Below are 20,221 nucleotides of genomic sequence, written 5' to 3'. Positions count from 1 at the left end.
ACAGGATTTATTTTTTTATTACTATATTAGTCGGAAGAAAAACAAAATATGAAGAAATCATTCAATTATCATCGAAACAGATTTCTTTTTAACAATGATCACGATAGATCAAGGTAATCTTACTTACATCTTACGTAATAACGTGAATAATAATTCAATGGCATCACTCTGTTAAAATGACATCCCTTGCAATCAATATTCTTATAGAAATTCGTATCTATTTGCGAGATTCTAACATTCGATAATATAACAATTGTAGGAAAGACGAGACGTTAATCGCGTACGCGAATTGCAGATTTCTACTATTACCTACTGAAATGTTGCGATGGTAAACTTGTCCCGAATCTTTATTGAATTAATATTTTATATTTAAAAAACATCGATAATAGATGTCTAACAATTTATTTTATCCGATCGTGCATTAAAAATCGTAAAATATCATAATTATTTAGTTGTAAATTATTGATAATTTATCGACTCAGTAAAATAATAGACATAATATTTTTTTAACGTGTTACCACCTATCGATAAAGTAGGTATCTCTAGTATATATATAAAATATAATTACAATTTTTTTTTTTTTTTTAACTTTTAACTTTTTCTCCCTTATAAATTATGTGACATAAATGAAGAACTAAAACCAAAAGAATATTGCTATCAGAAATAATAATTTAAATATATGAAATGAAAAAAACAACCCGTAATCATTTTATTATAATTAATTCTTTTTGTAAATATAACAAATATACACACATATCGGAAATTACAATGTCCTATACTCAAAATAGAATAAATATTTTAATCTGAAAATATATCCACTTTCGAACAACGAAAGATTTTTTAGATGTGTATAGCAAATATTTATTAAAAAAATATAACTTGAAATAGACTCCAAATATTACCTTTCGCTTTACTATGTATGTATGTATGTATTACAATGGCAATTGTGTATTTTGTACGCTTAATTGATAATTAAAACATTCAAGTCTTACCATAGTCCTGCTATAGTAAAACACGAGTATTCGGATATTATTCTAAGTAAATCAATTTGTTGCGTACATATAAACGTTAATATAAATACATGTATGTACCGTTTTGTATACACATATATGCCTGCATATAAATAACAATCAATAATATTTACAAGGAATGTATGATTGGAAATACTTTTGCGACATATTTTGTTAACACAAATTTGGACGTACTTAATAACAATTCTTTTTCTGTTTTCAATAGCATAAATAGCCCTAATAAAAATGATACGAATATATTATATAAAGTATTTGTAAAATGATTATATGCATTAATATAATAATCAAGATATAGACATGTAGAGTAAAATTGGCAGCTTATACAAATTAAGGATAAACCTACGCTATTATGTGCGATGTAATGGATGGATAATAGTTCCCAAGTTAATTTAATATCAAAGAAAATAAATATTTCATTAAGATGGTTTCTCAGTTGGTATTGGAATGCCAAAATAGACTCTGAGTTGTTCAAGAAAGAGAAAGGTGAGAACCGTTTGAGGAGCTAGTCGTATAAATGCTGGTATATAGCCCTGTAATAATTTTTAATCAATACATAATAACATTAAATATTAAATAAATATTATTATTACTTTTCTTCCGACATAAGTTTTATATTTGGACTTACCTTAAAGAAAGCCAGTGGTCCAAGCTTGGCAGTATATAAAAAGAGATCTGCAAAATTCTATAAAATAAAGAAAAAAACAACAAAATATAAAAAATATTAATCATTAATATTGATGCTAAAACCATATAAAATATTAATATAAATACCAACCTTGAATTCTCCAACCTTTGCATTCATTGCACGCGTTTTTAAAACATCCAATGGTTGTGTTAGTGTTGTAGCTACAGCACCCTTATATAACAAAAATAACTAATAAGTAAAAGTAGAAATAAATAATATATGGATAATAAAATGAAAGTAAAAATATTAGATCTTACTGCGCATACGCTTGAAATTATGTGGGTAGTAGGATTATCTTTAAAGTAACCACTTGTTAATAAAAGCATTTTAATTTGATCATAAAAGCTCAATTGTCCTATGGTCATTAATATTGCTCTTCCAGTTGCAGTAGAACAACCACTAAATAAACGTTGTACACCTTCTTCTTGAATTACTCGAATTAATCCATTTATAGCATGTTTGTAACTGTATAATAAAACAAGAAAAAAAATTGTTTAATTAAATTCTTATTTCTGCTGTTTGTGCTCCTCATGAATATTATTACTATTAAATAAAAGTTACATTTTTTTCATTACTTACTTTCTCCTAAGATTTGGTGTTAACTTAATGTCATTTTGCATACGCACATTAATCAAATCACCTGGAGTACCCACGATTCCACCAGCAGCACCTGCACATCCAGCCAAAAGCAGTTTTTGATAAAACGGCGTAGGATTCCCAGGTGTTTCTAATGCCTGCTTAGCTACCTATATATCAAAAATAAAATATATACATATATCATCTATAAATAATTATTTTTATATAGTCATGAATTTTTGCAAATAAATAGAAAAAAGAAAAAATAATATGTGTACCTCGTAAGCTCCAAATCTTGTTGTAGAATATGTAAGTTGACGAAGTAAAGATGCAGTAAGACCATTATATAAAGCCAAAATACCCTCCCTTTTTATTATTGCAATAGTAGAACGCATTACAGATATTTTACCTTCTTGTTGAGTTTGCATATGTACCTGCAGTTTTATCACTATTTTATTTTTATTTTCCTTCTTGTTGTATTTAAAATAATTTAAAATAATACCTTGAGCAAATCTAATGGATGTGTAACACAAGCAGCGCCAGCAGAAGCAAATCCTCCAAAATACCAACGAGATAATTTTTGTATCTCTGTCATCTTGTCCTTCTTTTGAATTGTAACTATGAATAAAAAAACAATAATCAATATAAAAATTAATATAAAGATAGGACTGAGCTAAATAATAAATATATAAAAAATTATATAAACAGACTTACGCTTTCTTTTATTATATATAACATTTATACATTTTCCAATAAATTCATGATGTTTAATTTAAATTAAATAATAATTTGAGATTTGCATATATATAAATGATGCTGAAAATATATAATACACGATTAATTAGAATAACAATTTGGTGATAAATATGATAAAAGAAATAAAAATAAATGCACATGATCGTCATGCAATATGGAAAACATGATTTTTGAAAATATTTCATCCTTCAATAATTAAATTATATATATACATATATATACATATATATGTGACACATGTATATATATATATGATAAAAAAATAGATTTTTGAGTAGAATATCACTAATAAATTTGATAAAAATTTACTTCTTTCATGTCACTCTTTCATATCACTCTTTTAAGCATATGTATAATGAGTAAGGTCATAAAAGTTATAGCATGTTTTTATAAAATAGAAAGATAAGAAAGATGATAAAAATAGATTATCACAAAACATGTGATATATACGCGCGCTAGAATAGTCATATACATATATATATATTATTATATATATATATATATGATCTATAGTGAACCAAGTATATAAAAAAAAATATAAATATAAAAAATATAAAATAACAATTTTATAAAATAATATGAACAAACACACACACACACACGTACACACAATAAATGTTTACTTAAGAGTATATATGTATATATATATATATATATATATATATATATATATATATATATATATATATATACATGTGTTTTTTATATGATATAAAATAAAGAGAAAATGAACACTATGCTTACAATTCGTTTTGATGATAAAGAAAATTACATGTCACTACGAGCGGATATCCCTGGAGGGGAAGTGAACTCCAACTGACGTAATCTATTCGCGGTATTCGGTACAGTTCATATGGTCAAACTCCAGAGCTGCGTGGCTTATATATTTATATATATACATATATATATATATAAATATGATATGTGGTATGTCATGATAAGAGAAGCGCACGCATCAGCTGATGGTCAACATGTGCGTAACACATATAATACATATATAGCAAGTGCGCGCGCTGGAACTTTATTTTGGCACATGTTACCCTGATTAAAAAATTATTTTTAAAATGTCTATATATTTGTCTACGCCAATAATAATATAATTTAATAATATTGCAAACTAACTTTATTTATTTTTACTTCGATGACAACGACTTAAATGTGAACCATAAAACGTTATTTATTTCTACGTTGTAATATTTCATTAAAATAAATATACATACGTCTAATGATAATATTTTGATAAGTCACAAATGTAATAACCTAATCGAATTAACGTTCGGTGATTCTTTTTTATTCTGGTGTTTTTTTAATTAATTAAAAAAAAAAAAAAAAAAAAGAAAAAAAAACAATTGATACTATACGTTCAACTGTTTCATATTATTTATTTATTAAAAAAGGATGCAAGGTAAAAAGTAATGGCGCGAAATTATATATTTGATTGCAATACGCTAATGGCGCCATCTGAGAGATGAAACAACTGGCATTGTTAACGTTACCGAGTTTCTTCGACAGAGCTATGGTTTTCAATCATCTGATCCAAGTTTATTTTTTATTAGTATTGTTCTCCGTATAAAAATAATAATTTACATGATAATTCATTGTTTATATTAAATTATGCAATTCAGATAAATTCATTTGCAAAAATGAGTAATGTTTATATTCAAGAACCTCCTACAACAGGAAAGGTTAGTTAATATTCTCTATTGTATGAATAAATTAATTGAATTGATCCTTTTTTATAAATATTTCTTTATTTTATAAGGTTCTAATGAAAACATCCGTTGGAGATATAGAAATAGAATTATGGGCAAAGGAAACTCCAAAAGCTTGTAGAAATTTTATTCAATTATGTATGGAAAATTATTATGACAACACAATATTTCACAGAGTTGTTAAAGGATTTATAGTTCAAGGTGGAGACCCAACAAGTACAGGAGAAGGTGGTGAAAGTATATATGGTTCTCCCTTTAAGGTACAAAATAAAGTTAATCTATGATAAAATGAGAATATCTATTAAACAAGTAAATTTTAGGATGAGTTTCATACAAGATTAAGATTTTGTCGCAGAGGCTTGCTTGCCATGGCTAATGCCGGCAAAGATGACAATGGCTCACAATTCTTTTTCACGCTGGCTGCTACGCCAGAATTACAAAACAAACATACTATTTTTGGCAAAGTTATCGGAGAAACTTTATACAACATGCTTAAACTTGAAGAAGCTCTTGTAGATGAGGTAATGTAATTATATATATTTAATTGAAAAAGTCATATAAAGATATTAAATGATAAATAAATATTTAATTATCATTTTATTTTTTAGAACGATAGACCTCTTTATCCACAAAAAATATTAAAGACAGAAATTCTGAACAATCCATTTGTGGATATTTTACCGCGAATAGAATCTAAAAAGAACAGCGATCTGAAAGAAAGTAAGAAAGAAAAAAAAGCTGGAGTAAAGTAAGCGCCATAAAAATTTTTTAATATTTCGCTTAAAATATATTAACATCGAATATTGTGCTATAAATAAGGTAAAAGCAAATATGCTTTTTTTTTTTTTATAATCAATATAATAATTATTTTCACAGAAATTTTAAGTTATTATCTTTTGGAGAGGAAGCAGAAGAAGATGAAGAAGAATCTGTAATTTTGAATAAGCAATTAAATAATAAATCAAAATCAGCACATGATTGTTTGTCAGATCCTAAATTAAGTTCACAACCTGTAACAGATTCCACTGAACCACCAAATAAAAGATTAAAGGAATGTGATGATGTTGATTCAGAAAGTGACAATGATACATCCCAATCTTCTGAGACAATGGCTGCCATAGCAAAAGAAAAGTCGTGAGTTGAAATAACATATTAAAAAAAAAACAAAAAAAAAAGATACTATTTAATAACATTTAACTTATTTCATTAATCTTATTTAATACTTATAGAGAAGTTACCGAAAGAATCAAAAATAAATTGAAAGGAGGTAAAAAGACAAGTGATTCCAAAGAGATTGAACCTACTAAAGTAACTGATAATGATAATGTAGAAGAAGAGGAGGAATATTATTTTGGAAAAGAACTACATGAAGAACGTAAAAGAAAAATGTACGTACATATAACACAATCGCAAGTATTATTTTATAATATTATATGTAAACTTACTATTCTATTTGTGATAACAGGAATGCAATTAAAAAAGAAATCCGTGATTTGAAGCGCACTGTTCAAAACGAAAAGAAAGAAAAAGAAGCAGATAAAAAACTTGAGGACGATAAAGAGGAACAGAAAAGAAAACAAAGTGAAATATTGAAGGATTATTTACAAACTCAAGAGGAATATAAAAAAGCTAAACAGAAATTACCTGCAAAGGGTAAAACGCGTGAGGATTTTACTTTAAACCTTCTAAATAAATTCAGAAATAAACTTCAGGGCACTAAAGAGTGTACAAAGGGTAACACAAGTACAACAAAGGAAGAAGAATCTAAGGACGATGGGGATGACGAATTGTGGATGGCACATATCTTGCGTTGCGAAGAAAAAGCCCCTGTACTTGCAAAAGATGCTAGTACGAAGAATGATGATTGGTTTGAAATTTATGATCCACGAAATCCACTTAATAAACGTCGAAGAGGAGAATCAACAAATAGCTCGAAGGATAGTAAAAAAGATAAAAGTCATTCACGGCGAAGATAAATATAAATATAAATATATACATATTTTTTTTATTTGTAAAATAACATTAACTATATATGTTATATTGTATATAATTATAGATTATATCTCCTTTTTTTTTATCCTTTTATTTATATTTGTTACAATTGTATTTTCACCAATTTGATCGGACATTAAATCGTCGCATTGCGTCCTTTAGAAAATAGCGCCACGTAGCGCTAAATTCACGAACTTAGAAAAACCCTGAATATTTTCTAATGTAGAGTTTTAATAGATCGACTAATTATTTCATTTTACTATAAAAGGATATCTTTAGTATCTTCTAGTATTTTTTAGTATGAAAGACACTTTCAGGATCTGACAAATTTTAGAAGAAAAAAAAAACTGGACTTACTATTAGGGAGAATTCATTGAACACATCTGACAGCACTGTTTTCTAGTTCTCTTAGTTTAGACGATGACAAGCCATCATGGCACGCGGTCGGAGGTGTGTTTTAAGTCATATAACAAATTTATCGTGATAATACAAACCATGCCTTCTTTATATTAATTCCTTTTTTTTAATTTAGTTTATACGTTTTTCTGCATAATTTTCTGTGTTTCATTGATTAAAACCAAAAAAATAAAAAAAATAAAATAAACTAAAGACAATGGTGAAATTAACAGAAGAAATGATTGTGGCACGTACACGAATGTCCGATTTTTCTGCCGTAAAGAAGCTCAATTGTTGGTATGCATTAAAAACAACATAATTTTTTCCCCCCTTAAATAAATCATCATTATAAATAATTGAATATAAATTAACTAAACAATTTGAAATTTTTTGTATGATTGTGATCACTGTAACGTAGTGATCTTATTTCCAACTGATTATCATATACTATAAATTTGAACTATTAGATATATATTATCGTAAATAATATAATAATATTTAAGAAATATTTAGAAAATCAAATAATTGAAAGTTATTTTATATTTATAATTTATATTAACAATATATATATATATATATTAACGTATATAATATATATATATATATATATATATATATATATATATATATATAAATATATATATATATTAACGTAGAAGTCACAAATTCTTAGACATTATAATAATACATCAATGATATTAATAGCATTCCAGGTCTGCTTCGTAAACTTATTTTGTATCATTTTATTTTAACATACTAACATTTCTATGAGAGAAAGACAGACAAATCAAGAAACTTATTATTTTATATAATTTGTTGATCAAAAATGTTTATTTATTAATAAGGCTATGATATAAATAAAATAATATTAGAGTTAATATTTTTATTGTAGGGGATCAGAATTAACAGATGTAAGCATTTTACGTGAAATGGAAAATGTGGAAGTATTATCATTAAGGTAAATTTTTTTATAAAATAATTTATATATGTGGGTGTGTACATATATATATATATATATATATGTGTACGTATGTATGTATGTATGTATGTATGTATGCATGCATGTATATTGTAACAATGCACATTGAATAATAATTTAAAATAATGAAATTAGAGAGATCACAAAATAACAACAAAATAAAATTTAATAAGAAATATAAAATGGTTGTGTCACATGAAAATATAAAAATTGTAAAATCGAATGTAGTATTTTAATCGTTGAATTTGAAATTTAAAAATTTCGATGCGAAGAGAAATTATTAGATTTATTTATATTTAAATATCTTATTATTTAAAAAATGTTAAATTCGGTATTAAACGGAAGAAACAAAAATAAGGTTAAATCGAAATTTCGAAGGGATATCTATATCGATTCGTAGAATTAGGTTAATTTTTCTAAATACCTACATACAAATTCAAGGAATGCGGTGCAACTATTGACACGCGATCGCGGGACTTCATAAGAAATCGACAAAGTCGAAGAGTGAGATAATCCATTTACCGCAATAAAAGCCAATTTAAAAGAATTCTGATGTGTTATTGCAAATCTTGCCCTTTTCTTTTTTTTTTTCTTTTTCTTTCCTATCAATCTTGAAATTTACAAACAATTAGAATTATTAGAATTCAGATTAGTCTAAGTGAAATGTTACAATATATACATATAACATAGTCTAACTAACCTTTTGTTTATATTATTTAGATTGTATTAATATAACATAAATGTATTAATATAAATAATTATTAATTTATATTTATATAAATTTATTAATATAAATAACTATTTAATTTTATTAATACAAATAACTATTAATACAATCATAAAAAATATTTCTATTTGAAACTAAACTTTTATATTATATGAAGCAACAATGATTGTCGTCCACTGCTACTATGGACATGTTTGGTATACATGTGTACAGTAATATATACCACCTACAACAATAAAACCTGTTCCACCCACATAACTAATTTTACATGTAACGTCATAATGTAAATGTTAATCATACGTATTTGTAGTTTCTTGTTTATTAAAATTAATATGAATGTATAATGCATGCAAATTTTAAGTTTTTTTTCTTTTTTCTTTTTTTTTTTTTTTTTCTTTTACTGATTATTCATATTATTTTGCTATAGAGCTACATATCAAACTTTATGTATTTTTATTTTCAGTGTGAACAATATTGACACGCTTGCTGATTTTCAATATTGCCACAATTTGCGAGATCTATTTATTAGAAAAAATAATATTAAAGATCTGAATGAAGTTTGTTATCTTCAAGAGTTACCCAATTTAAGGAATTTATGGCTTGGCGAAAATCCTTGTGCGGAAAAAGAAGGGTACATGTTTTGTAAAATTATTTATGCATGCACTTTCTTGATCAATCACTATTTTACAAGTATATTGTTATAATAATCTGATATGAATAATTTAATAGATATCGATTGACTGTTCTTCGAGCTTTACCAAATCTGGAAAAGCTAGATGATAAAGTAGTAGCCCCGGAAGAAGTGCAAACTGCATTGTCAAGAGGCCGAGTACTTGTACATCCGCTTGATATGGATGCATCTCCACCACAATCAGAAATGATTAGTCCAGAGGTAAAAATAAAAAAAAAAATCATATATACTTAGCATGATTAATTTTAATTATGAATTTTTTAACTACCTCATAAAAAGTCTTAACATATTAAATAAAGCATAAAAGGTGCACTTGTGTTAAAGCTAATTATGTATTTATTATAAATATAATGTTGAAAAATGTCACTAACAAATTTTATGATGTTTGTTAACTCATTACAAATAAGGAAGTACCTGTTGAGTATATTGAAGAAACACGTGTGGAAAAACATAGGAGATATAGTTCATCTAGCGACCAGGTAAAATTTTCCTAATTCATTAACATAATTTATATTTTTCTCTAAAACCTGCTTTTAACTTGTCAATATCATCTTTCTTAATTATTTTTATCTGAGAATTATAAAAAAATAAAACTAATATTTTTTTAGCTCAGTATTGTTTACCATATACAAATGTGATATAATCTTTTTTCAGAGAAGTTATGATGAAATGCATCACACACAAGAGGAGTATCATGATCCTGACAGAAGAAATGCTAATTGTAAAACATTACCTCATCATTATGCTCAAAGCAATCAGTATACATATGAGGTAAGTTTATAACTTATAAAAAATGTTGTTAATTTATGATTAAATTAGTTAGAAAGAAATTGAAATAACATGTAATTTATGTGTTCTGGCTATATCTTTTATTTTTACTATTTGAATAATGTTATACTAACAGCTCCATAATGGGCAATCAAAAAGTCAGAATAAAGATGAGAACATGTGTACAGAATCACGCAGTTACATTGAGACTGTGGCTACTAACACTATTGATATACCTAAGGTATTGTTATAGCAACTGCACATAATTTGCCGAATGCAATTATTCATCTAGACAAATTTGTAGTAGTACATAACAATGCCATAACAATTTGATTTAACACTATAGTCATGCAGAACATTAAAGTCATAACATAAAAATTAATCATTTTAGATTAATATCTGATTATCTGAGCATATATTGAAAAGGAGAAAAAAAATTGGAAACAATATCCGTTATTTAAGTGTTTATCAAAGCTCAAAATGTAAAATGTCCTGAATGATTTTGTTTCTCATTTAATTCAGATAATCAAATGTATTTACATAAAACATAAGATAAGATAATACATTTCATTAAATATATCATATGCTTTTTAGTCAGGACATTATCCTTAAATTAAAACTCTTAAGTTATATTTGCATGTTCATGATCTATCATGCTACCCTACAAAATTAATTTATTCTCTGTTATAAATTATAAACTAAATATTAATATTGCAGGATACTGATGATCAACCAGCAGTTTCAAGACATAATGGAGATTATGACGAGAGACGAGCTTATTCTGAATATGTTAATAATGATGCATCCCAACGTTCATACACATCGCCTTCACCACGTACTCAATATGGCGTTAAATACGAAACTCAAGATGATAATCGCTTTGACAGGAATAATTATGAGTATGACGATAAGAGGCAGATAGAATGCGATGAACCATTACCTCAACCATCATCTCAACATAGACGAATGCCTACTCATCATAATACTGAAAGGGTCAGAATTAAAAGCCAATATGTATATTAAAAAACAAAATAAAAAAGAAAAAAAAATAATGTTCTTTTAAAAATTTAATTTAATATATTGTAATAAAATCTGATTTAAAACAGGAAGATACAAGTCAAGTGCCTGGTTGGGTAAGACATTCCGATAAAGAGAAATGTAGACCACAGTTTCACTATCATAGGCGGCCAGTTACAAGGGTATGTAATGTGTAAAATTACAAATCTTTTAACTTATAATACTATTATTACAAATACAAACTGTAATTGTTTTCATCTTTTAGAACTCAAATATACTCTCTGCCGTATTATGCCTAGTCAAAGAATTGGACTATCCCAGTTTGGAAGTAGTAGAAATGGCAGTTAGAAATCGAATGGATGAATTAGAAGAATGATGTTTCTGACGCCGTCCCCAAAATCTTCAGGGGACGGTTGCCTTTTCTCGTGTTGGCAGTATTTCCTCTATTCCAAGTCCAGAATTTTCTGACTCACTTGACTCTAATCAGTGCATCGATAATGATATGAATTTTAACATCGAACATCGTATATGCAATCATTATGGGATAGATGAAACTAGTGAAAAATCACAAATGCAGAGAAATGAATCTACCGAAAACTGTAATTTAAATCGAAATCCAAAAACTTTCGTTACCGATTCAAATCTTAGGTATATTAAAAATAATCCACATACATACAAACTTCGGGACTCTGGATCAGATAATTTGACAACAACAATTAACAGTGAACCAAAAAGATCGAATGACGTTAGAAGAGTAGCAAGCAGTGACAGTATCCCCCGTAGTAACAATAGTGGTGTATATTTCAATCAAGGAAGTAAAGATCCAAATCAAGATTGTATAAGACGATCGAAAAGTCCTGACGTTAGAAACACGATAATGCCACTTCGTTACATTCAATCATCAAAAGGAACTTGGACGTACAACTTGTAAGTGAAATAATAGAGTAGATTGTTTCTTTCTGTCTATGATAACATAAAATGTTTTCAGAGACAGGTCATACAATTAATGAAGATAAGAATAAAAGGGTACTTAATTAACTATTACTTCTAAATTACAAAGTAAATCATTGTAATATGTGCATGATGGTGCATTATATGTTCCCTTTATAACTTAAGGAAACATTGTTCCAGAACAACAGTATTTATTGTACTTATCAAATGTTTATTATTAAAAATTATAAAATGGACAAATTCTTTCAATAATATCAATTAATCATATTTTAGATTAGAAGATTTTAGTATACACGTACAAAGTTTTTAAATAATTTTGTTATCATTATAGCAAGATCGATTAAATAGGTTTCATGTTAGTATTATATACTATCAAAAAAGAAAAAAAATGGCAATAGAATAGAATATCTTCATAAAATACAAATATCAATATTGATAGTAGAGTAAAGAAAAATTTTGTTCTGTAAATGATGTTTCCCTAGATCAAAAAGCATAAAAGGTGCAGCTTATATATGTGATAGTTAAAAAGTTAGCAAATGCAACAAATTCAAGACTTTGTATAAAATGTTAAGATTTTCCATGCATGTGTGCAGTATATATATATAATATATATATATATATATATATATAATATATATAAATAAATATATATATATATATATTTATATATATATATTTATATATATATATAAAAATCTGGTAAAGATAATTATTGGCAGAAAAATTAAATGTCTATATTTGCAATGCCTAACTGTAGAAAAGCTTCCATATATATATTCTCTATTTTAATATGTATAAAAATCAGTTAGTATAAAAAACTAATCATAGTAAAGATTATAAATATCAAAAATCGTAATATTATGAGCAGATGAGATTCAATGCTTATTAATAATTCGATAAAAATATAAAAAATAGATTTATGAATCCTGTAAAAAGAACTATTTAAGAATTATAGTAAAGTGATATATAAAATTCCAAGACAAAGAATATATTGGTGTTTAAAAAAAAAAAGACGCATTAGACATAATTAACTATAGACTGATATACAGAGGAGGTATAAATTTTAGGAAAACTAACTTATATTATATATTATTTAATCAAAAAATTAAAAATTAATCTTTCTATATAACCAAAAGAAACTTCAATACGTAACAAGAAATTAATTATTTATGATATACATAAATAGTCCTATAAGAAATTTTTTAAATGTAGTGCAATATTTTTCCTTACTCCCAGCCGTCCAGCTTATATCATTAAATAATTTAAATTCATCATTATTAATATTTACGAAATTACAATTATTATTGTTGTTGTTATCATAATTATAATTATAACAGATAATGTTGTTATTATATTATCATTATCATTTTAACTTCTGTTTCAAAATCTACATAATTGTTTCATAATTTTTGTATAATGTAATAATCAAAATAAGATTGTATTATATTACATAAATATTTCATGTAAATGAATTATTTAATCATGTTGCAAAATATTAATTTTGTTTCTACTTCAAATTGTAAATCCTATGAGACTTCATTTGTGTTACACAATAAGGAAGCTACTAAAAAAGAAAAAAAAAATACATTTTGACGATTAATAATATTTTCTTAATTAAGTTAACATTTTTAAGTATTATAAGATATATATATATATATATATTTAAAATTTCCAATTTTATATTACATCAAAGAAAAAAAATTATTATGACATATTACTGTAATAATTTATAAGATCAAATGTAAAATTATTTCAATTCATACATAAACTTATATTCATGTATGCTTTTAGGCATCTAAATTGCACAAGGGTGCAAATTGATGGCTTGGAGATAAAATGATTCAAGATATATAAATAAAAAGAATAAAAAAAAAAAATGTTTTAGACAAAACTTATATAATTTTTAAATCCATATAAAATTATACAAGTTTTAGTATTAATGTAAAAGTGATATTTACATGAATTACTGTTTTTTTATTAATCATTCAATAGTAAATTGATAATAACAAATACTTAAAAAAACATCAAATTATATAATCATAATATACAATACATTTATTCTTTCACTACTTATAAATTCATTAAGCCTAAAATCATTAGAAGACTAATACTTTTGTACATTATAATTAAGGAAAAGATTTTATATTAAAAGTTTCAGTTGGTTTTAATAAATATTCCGTGCGCAAACTTGCCTAGTTTAACTAACTTAACTATTATCCTTAACCTAAATGAATATGTAAGAACATTTTCAAATTTTATAATATTTATTCTTTATTCATGTACCATTGTTGTGTTGTTTAAAATGAGATAGACAGTTCATAGGATTTAAAAGATTTAATTGCATTTGTATACATAAGAAATAAAAATTATGTGTTTTTGTCTGAAACATTTTTCTGTAAGTGAAAAGTCTGTAAAATAATCCAAAACAAATATATATTCTATGTTTATATGTTTATATAATGTATGATATACTATGTTAATGTTATATAGAAATCACAATATCTTATTTATTCGAGAAGAATTAAACGAATTAATTTGTTGTTATAAAAATGCAAATTATTAACATTGTAAATGAAAAAGTATCATATTTAAGTTAATAAGATTTATATTTGAAATATAAAATAATATATACAAATTTCTTAAATTTTTAAAAAATATACTCTTATTCAAACATTTGCATTCTTTTAAAAAAACGTACTTTATTATCCATTCTTTTCTTTCAGCCCTAATATGTTATTACAAAATTATTTCAATATAACAAAATAAGAACAAAATTATAATTTTATACAAATAAAAACTTATATTAACATTAAATTTACCTGTTTCAAGGTATATATTACATAATTTCTTGTGGACACTCTAATCACAAAAAAGTAATGTAAAATTAACGTATATTAATTAACAACTGCACTTTTTCAAATACGAGTACGCCATTGCTGCGCACAATTCAAACGGTTTTAAAATGGCGTACATCTAATAACGTTTACTTTTTTATCTCTGTCGGGAGAATTGGCCGATCATAATATCTTTATAATGAAAAAAAAGAAATATTAAATTGTGTATAATGCATTTTTATTGTCACATATTTAATATCAAAGATATATAAACGTGTGATTTTTTAAATTTATTATTTATCTTTAACATTGATAATTGCAACGGATTTGATGAATTGGAATCTTATTTTCATAACCTCTTCGAAGAGAAGTTAACATTTATTATCAAATTTTATCAACTGTTTTAAATTGTCACAAATATTGTAAATATATATCAATACTCAAAATGACTACATCTTATACACTGGGAAGTGATATCGTACATTTAAATGTAGGAGGAACTAGGTATATGTTAAAATTACATGTTTTATTATATTAGATATGTATTTCAAATAATCTAATAAAAATGAAATATTACTTATTACAGGTTTTCTACGTCTCAACAAACTTTGACGTGGATACCTGATTCGTTTTTTACAGCTTTACTGAGTAATCGAATTGCCAGTCATCAAGATTTAGATGGTGCATTATTTATTGATAGAGATCCTCGAATGTTTTCTATAATTTTAAATTATTTACGTACAAAGGATATTAATTTAAAAAATATTGATATTCGTTCTTTAAGACACGAAGCAGAATATTATGGTATTACACCATTGGTTAAGCGATTAATGTTATGCGAAGATTTAACTCAGTCTTCTTGTGGTGATGTGCTTTTTTCTGGTTATTTACCACCACCTGGTTAATATTCTTAAACAATTTTGTTCTACAAATTGAACAAATATTATTCATTAGATTTATAATATTTCTTTCTCTAAGGTATTCCATTACAAGAGTCAGCAACAGTTCCTCCAAACGTCAGTGACGTCTCCGTTCATGGTAGAGCTGTAACAACAACTTTAACGCCTAGGACAGATACAGCTACTACTTCACAATCTGTAGTATCTTCTTCGTGTCCTTGTAATCAAAATACAAGTGGTAATTATATATAAATATATATATATACTATTGTTTATTTACTATTGTTTCAATTTAACTAGCATTAAATTAAATTATATATGTTTTAAGGACAACAAAATCATAAGAGACCAATAACTTCTCATGTACGCAATTCATCATTAGACTATAGACTTTCTCAACGTGGATTACCTCATTCACGAACTCCATCTTTAGATTTGAGACATATTCGAAATAATTCGGCAGATTTAAATAAATTGTACAAAAATGATGTTGGTGTAATATTTGGACCTCAACAGGGTAAGGATATGTCAATAAAAAATTATACTACATATATGTAATATTATATTACTGAATATATTAGTTTCAGCTTGGGTAGATCCTTTAAGAGTGCAAATTATAAAAGCACATCATAATTGGATTGTTGTTGCTTATGCACATTTTATAACATGTTATCGATTAAAAGATTCATCTGGATGGCAGCATGCATTTACAAGTCCACACATTGAATCTATAATCGAACGAGTAGCAATAAATGCAAAAATAGGTAGTGGAGTAGATGGTAAAATGGTAGCTATTTCTTATGGGAATCAAGTGAGATTATGGAGCGTTTCCGAATATGGAATTAAAACAAATATTGGTACTTTTAATTTGAATGTCCGTGTGGAATATTTATTTTTTATTGGTAGTCAATTGGTTGCTCTATCACCAACTGGAAAGATTGGTGTGTGGCATGCAATGACACATCATTGGCAAATTCAAGATGTAGAACCTATTTTGTCATTTGACACTGCCGGCACGTTTCTTCTTCTTGGTTGTAACAATGGCTCTATTTATTATATTGGTAAATAAAGAAGAAATATTTTAATCATTTTAATATTATAAATATTTCTTACAATAGTAACATGATCTTGTGTTTATATTACAGACATGCAAAAATTTCCTCTTAGAATGAAAGATAATGATCTTCTAGTAAGTGAATTATATCGCGATCCAAGTTATGATCCTATTACAGCCATATCTGTCTATCTAACACCAAAAACAAGTGAGTTAAAACATCTAAAATTTTTATATGTATTTATTAATAGTGATAGTTTAAGAGTGAATTAATTAGATATTAGATAATCATTAATACTTTGTTTACCACATACATCAAATGAAATTTTATTATATTTTAACATTAGAACTTTGGTGTGGTATTATTCATTATACGTATCTAATACAACATTTTTAATAGTCTTATGCCTTACAATATATATTATCAATCTTATAACTAACAATAAAGTTAATATGCATATATAAAGTTTTTATGTATGTGTATGCTTATGCTTATAATAAGAAAAGCAATAACTTTTCCTTCCACTTTTTACAATATTTATCAAGGCCCTTTTATCGAGCCACACAAACACACAAGTGGCTTTCAAATATTAATATGAGTTTATTATTACATGCTTTGCCTCATGATTTCGTACAACTGGATAATTAGCACAAGGCAAGTATGGGTCATTATAATCTAGTATTTGTTTTCAATTCCACATATAATCCAAATACCATTTTTTAACATTCATTATTTTATCACACATAAAAAATGTTTGTATAAGTGAAAAACATACTCTTCCTCTCCAGATTTAAAAAAAAAAAATTGCAATTACATTAAATAGAGAAATGCATAACTCTGTATTACTATGAAAACTACTACTTTATTACATTACTCTGTGGTTGTAATGAAAATTATTATTTAATAATTCTAATTAATGTTATTAATTGTGGCATAGGATCAATTTTAAATAAATAACTTTATCAAATATGTGTGCATGTTATACACACGTTCATATACATTATATCAATTTATATTTAATGTAGCAGCAGTATTTTTTTTTCTTTTTTTTTTTCTTTTTTTCCATATAAATATTTTATCTTCATATTAATCACCTATAACCCTGCTATCCTTATGCATCCAGTTGTACCAATGTTGTTACCAATTTTTATCTTAATCATTAAATTTTCTTCTTCAATCATTATTTACAAAAAAAATATATTCTATTTCATTTAAGATTCTTTCATTACATGTTTCATATTTGCTATCTGAGAGGAGGAGGGAAAATAATCAAATGCTTACTATCAACTGCATATTAATTTTATTACATATTGTATCTAACTCATTAATATTTAACATATATGTACCACTTTTATACTTATTTATTTGTAATTTTGTGCAGTGAATTTTTATTCTGTTCTAAAAACAAAATCATTTGAAAATTTTGTACTTCAAAATGATTAAACTATAGCATATATCTATATTATATTTTTTATTTGTCATAGGTCTCTGTGGAAATTGGATTGAAATTGCATATGGTACAGAATCTGGTAGTGTCAGAGTCATCGTCCAACATCCTGAAACTGTTGGGCATGGACCACAATTATTTCAAACATTCACTGTTCATCAAAGTAGCGTAACAAAAGTATGAAATTTTTCAAAGTATTAACTAATAGAAAATTTAAGCAAGTAAAAGAGAAGTTTAAAAGTTTAATAAAAAAAATTGTTAATTATTTTAGGTGACATTATCAGAGAAATATTTAGTTTCTGTTTGTTCTGAATACAATCATGTAAGAACTTGGACAGTGACAAGATTCCGTGGTATGATTTCCACACAACCTGGATCGACACCTGAAGCAAGTTTTAAAATAGTATCTCTAGAAGCGGTTGAACCCTGTGTTAGTTATTATGCTGGAAACGATTTTGGTATGTTATATTTATTATATCAAATTTACTTTATATAAAATATTTATTTTATTTCCTATTTATAGGTCCATTTGGTGAACAAGATGATGAACAAGTGTTTGTTCAAAAAGTTGTACCTGAAACCGATCAATTATTTGTACGTTTAGCATCGAATGGGAAAAGAGTTTGTGTAATACAATCAGTTGATTGTAGTATCATTAGTTCCTTCTATGTTCACGAATGCGAAGGATCTAGTCGAATGGGCTCCAGGCCTAGACGTTTTATATTTACTGGACATTCTAATGGCACTATTCAAATGTGGGATTTAACAACAGCTTTGGATCCATCTTTTCATCAAGATAAAGGTATTTATATTTACATATTTCTTCATAACGTATTAACAATATTAAATATTAAAATATGACATTAATGCTTTTATTATATAATAGTATCAGATGTATCTGGTGGACCAACGCCGGAAGAACTTTGGAAATTGTTAGATCAATGTGATTTAAGTAACAGTCATTGCTCTACACCATGTATTAGTCCATGTCCATCACTCGCAGGTGTAGGTGCAAGAATTAAAACAAGTAATGTTTTATTTCTTAATCAATCACATAACTCTGAGGCAGTAGCTGGATCTAGCCAACAACAATAGATTCTATAAAAAGAACATTTTTTATCATTATATTAAGTTACTTAATCTGTATGACTTTTTCTACTTTGCATATTTTAACAAATTAATGCGCATTTATATACACACACATATATATATATATATATATATGTATGTATTTATTATTTATAGTTGTGAAGATTAAGTAATTATAGCTATAGTTCCTATTTCAAAGCCATTGGCTGATAACTCTCTGTTTATTGTACAGTATATTAAAATAATAACGCGCAGAACTGATTATGTTTTAAGAAAAAAAAAATTGTTTTGCATTTTCATGGAATTTCAAAACTTACTCTATGACAAAGATAAGATTGTTGACAAATAACTCTAATACTCAATTATAGAAATAAAATAAGCATTGCCGTCTTTTTATTGTTAGCTCTGATTATAATATAATTCAACAATAAATGTGATAAAAATAAATATTAGAATTATATATTATATAAAAATACAAAGATATTTCGATTTGTAAAGTTTAAATATAAGAAGCTTAAATAAATGAGTTAATGTTTTTCTTTCAATGTAATTTTTATTATTATTATTTCATAAAAACTGATATATATTTATTATGCTTCGTGATTTTTTTATATGT

General features: G+C 25.8%; 4 protein-coding genes across 13 annotated transcripts; 3 read left to right on the top strand and 1 right to left on the bottom strand.

The window, feature by feature from the left end:
* Positions 1 to 836: 836 nt before the first annotated feature.
* LOC124432079 (mitochondrial dicarboxylate carrier) lies at positions 837 to 4,084 on the bottom strand. 2 transcript variants are annotated; one of them, XM_046980628.1, is made up of 8 exons: positions 3,793 to 4,084; positions 2,795 to 2,910; positions 2,571 to 2,726; positions 2,296 to 2,462; positions 1,974 to 2,181; positions 1,807 to 1,887; positions 1,657 to 1,713; positions 837 to 1,561 (listed from the first exon to the last, which is right to left on the bottom strand). In XM_046980628.1, the coding sequence occupies exons 2-8, from the start codon at positions 2,885 to 2,887 to the stop codon at positions 1,448 to 1,450; spliced, it is 876 nt and encodes a 291-aa protein (XP_046836584.1). In that variant the 5' UTR covers positions 2,888 to 2,910; positions 3,793 to 4,084; the 3' UTR covers positions 837 to 1,447. The 2 variants fall into 2 exon arrangements, with proteins under 2 accessions (XP_046836584.1, XP_046836585.1); XM_046980629.1 differs by lacking the exon at positions 3,793 to 4,084 and adding an exon at positions 3,007 to 3,060.
* A 319-nt stretch (positions 4,085 to 4,403) lies between these two features.
* Positions 4,404 to 6,912, top strand: LOC124432077 (spliceosome-associated protein CWC27 homolog). The gene is made up of 7 exons (XM_046980622.1): positions 4,404 to 4,733; positions 4,811 to 5,020; positions 5,081 to 5,281; positions 5,369 to 5,508; positions 5,637 to 5,894; positions 5,990 to 6,148; positions 6,226 to 6,912. Exons 1-7 carry the CDS (start codon positions 4,692 to 4,694, stop codon positions 6,734 to 6,736), a joined length of 1,521 nt encoding a protein of 506 aa, XP_046836578.1. The 5' UTR covers positions 4,404 to 4,691; the 3' UTR covers positions 6,737 to 6,912.
* A 150-nt stretch (positions 6,913 to 7,062) lies between these two features.
* Positions 7,063 to 14,667, top strand: LOC124432078 (dynein axonemal assembly factor 11). Of its 6 annotated transcripts, none has more exons than XR_006944174.1 (11): positions 7,063 to 7,445; positions 8,041 to 8,106; positions 9,318 to 9,485; positions 9,584 to 9,746; positions 9,953 to 10,024; positions 10,200 to 10,316; positions 10,450 to 10,554; positions 11,031 to 11,306; positions 11,420 to 11,512; positions 11,596 to 12,257; positions 14,073 to 14,667. XR_006944174.1 is itself a non-coding variant. In XM_046980623.1 (11 exons), exons 2-11 carry the CDS (start codon positions 7,366 to 7,368, stop codon positions 11,704 to 11,706), a joined length of 1,251 nt encoding a protein of 416 aa, XP_046836579.1. In that variant the 5' UTR covers positions 7,063 to 7,202; positions 7,285 to 7,365; the 3' UTR covers positions 11,707 to 14,667. The 6 variants fall into 6 exon arrangements, 4 of the variants coding, with proteins under 4 accessions (XP_046836579.1, XP_046836581.1, XP_046836582.1 ...); XR_006944173.1 differs by having other exon boundaries at positions 12,319 to 14,667; XM_046980623.1 differs by having other exon boundaries at positions 7,063 to 7,202; positions 7,285 to 7,445; positions 11,596 to 14,667.
* Positions 14,668 to 15,226: 559 nt separating this feature from the next.
* LOC124432062 (BTB/POZ domain-containing protein KCTD3) lies at positions 15,227 to 20,150 on the top strand. 4 transcript variants are annotated; one of them, XM_046980583.1, is made up of 11 exons: positions 15,227 to 15,619; positions 15,702 to 16,015; positions 16,094 to 16,252; positions 16,343 to 16,531; positions 16,602 to 17,075; positions 17,160 to 17,276; positions 17,718 to 17,723; positions 18,554 to 18,693; positions 18,788 to 18,974; positions 19,040 to 19,318; positions 19,403 to 20,150. In XM_046980583.1, exons 1-11 carry the CDS (start codon positions 15,561 to 15,563, stop codon positions 19,609 to 19,611), a joined length of 2,133 nt encoding a protein of 710 aa, XP_046836539.1. In that variant the 5' UTR covers positions 15,227 to 15,560; the 3' UTR covers positions 19,612 to 20,150. The 4 variants fall into 4 exon arrangements, with proteins under 4 accessions (XP_046836539.1, XP_046836537.1, XP_046836538.1 ...); XM_046980581.1 differs by having other exon boundaries at positions 16,596 to 17,075; XM_046980584.1 differs by having other exon boundaries at positions 15,228 to 15,619; positions 15,755 to 16,015; positions 16,596 to 17,075.
* Positions 20,151 to 20,221: the final 71 nt, after the last annotated feature.

Source organism: Vespa crabro, chromosome 23 (genome assembly GCF_910589235.1).
Source record: "Vespa crabro chromosome 23, iyVesCrab1.2, whole genome shotgun sequence".
Classification (NCBI taxonomy): domain Eukaryota; kingdom Metazoa; phylum Arthropoda; class Insecta; order Hymenoptera; family Vespidae; genus Vespa; species Vespa crabro.
The sequence above is the reverse complement of the archived record's forward strand: the minus strand, read 5'-3'. Positions and strand labels throughout refer to the sequence as shown.

What these genes read in the sequence shown, in the direction of transcription:
- LOC124432062 (XM_046980581.1), top strand. Translation starts at nt 15,561, where the DNA reads ATGACTACATCTTATACACTGGGAAGTGATATCGTACATTTAAATGTA. An exon ending in ATCAAAGTAGCGTAACAAAA is followed by an intron (nt 18,694 to 18,787) that starts GTATGAAATTTT and finishes TAATTATTTTAG; the next exon opens with GTGACATTATCAGAGAAATA. An exon ending in TTATGCTGGAAACGATTTTG is followed by an intron (nt 18,975 to 19,039) that starts GTATGTTATATT and finishes TCCTATTTATAG; the next exon opens with GTCCATTTGGTGAACAAGAT.
- LOC124432078 (XM_046980623.1), top strand. Translation starts at nt 7,366, where the DNA reads ATGGTGAAATTAACAGAAGAAATGATTGTGGCACGTACACGAATGTCC. An exon ending in ATAGTTCATCTAGCGACCAG is followed by an intron (nt 10,025 to 10,199) that starts GTAAAATTTTCC and finishes ATCTTTTTTCAG; the next exon opens with AGAAGTTATGATGAAATGCA. An exon ending in GCAATCAGTATACATATGAG is followed by an intron (nt 10,317 to 10,449) that starts GTAAGTTTATAA and finishes TTATACTAACAG; the next exon opens with CTCCATAATGGGCAATCAAA.
- LOC124432077 (XM_046980622.1), top strand. Translation starts at nt 4,692, where the DNA reads ATGAGTAATGTTTATATTCAAGAACCTCCTACAACAGGAAAG. An exon ending in TATATGGTTCTCCCTTTAAG is followed by an intron (nt 5,021 to 5,080) that starts GTACAAAATAAA and finishes AGTAAATTTTAG; the next exon opens with GATGAGTTTCATACAAGATT. An exon ending in GAAAAAAAAGCTGGAGTAAA is followed by an intron (nt 5,509 to 5,636) that starts GTAAGCGCCATA and finishes TTATTTTCACAG; the next exon opens with AAATTTTAAGTTATTATCTT.
- LOC124432079 (XM_046980628.1), bottom strand. Translation starts at nt 2,887, where the DNA reads ATGACAGAGATACAAAAATTATCTCGTTGGTATTTTGGAGGATTTGCT. An exon ending in ATCCATTAGATTTGCTCAAG is followed by an intron (nt 2,727 to 2,794) that starts GTATTATTTTAA and finishes ATAAAACTGCAG; the next exon opens with GTACATATGCAAACTCAACA. An exon ending in TAATTTCAAGCGTATGCGCA is followed by an intron (nt 1,888 to 1,973) that starts GTAAGATCTAAT and finishes TTGTTATATAAG; the next exon opens with GGTGCTGTAGCTACAACACT.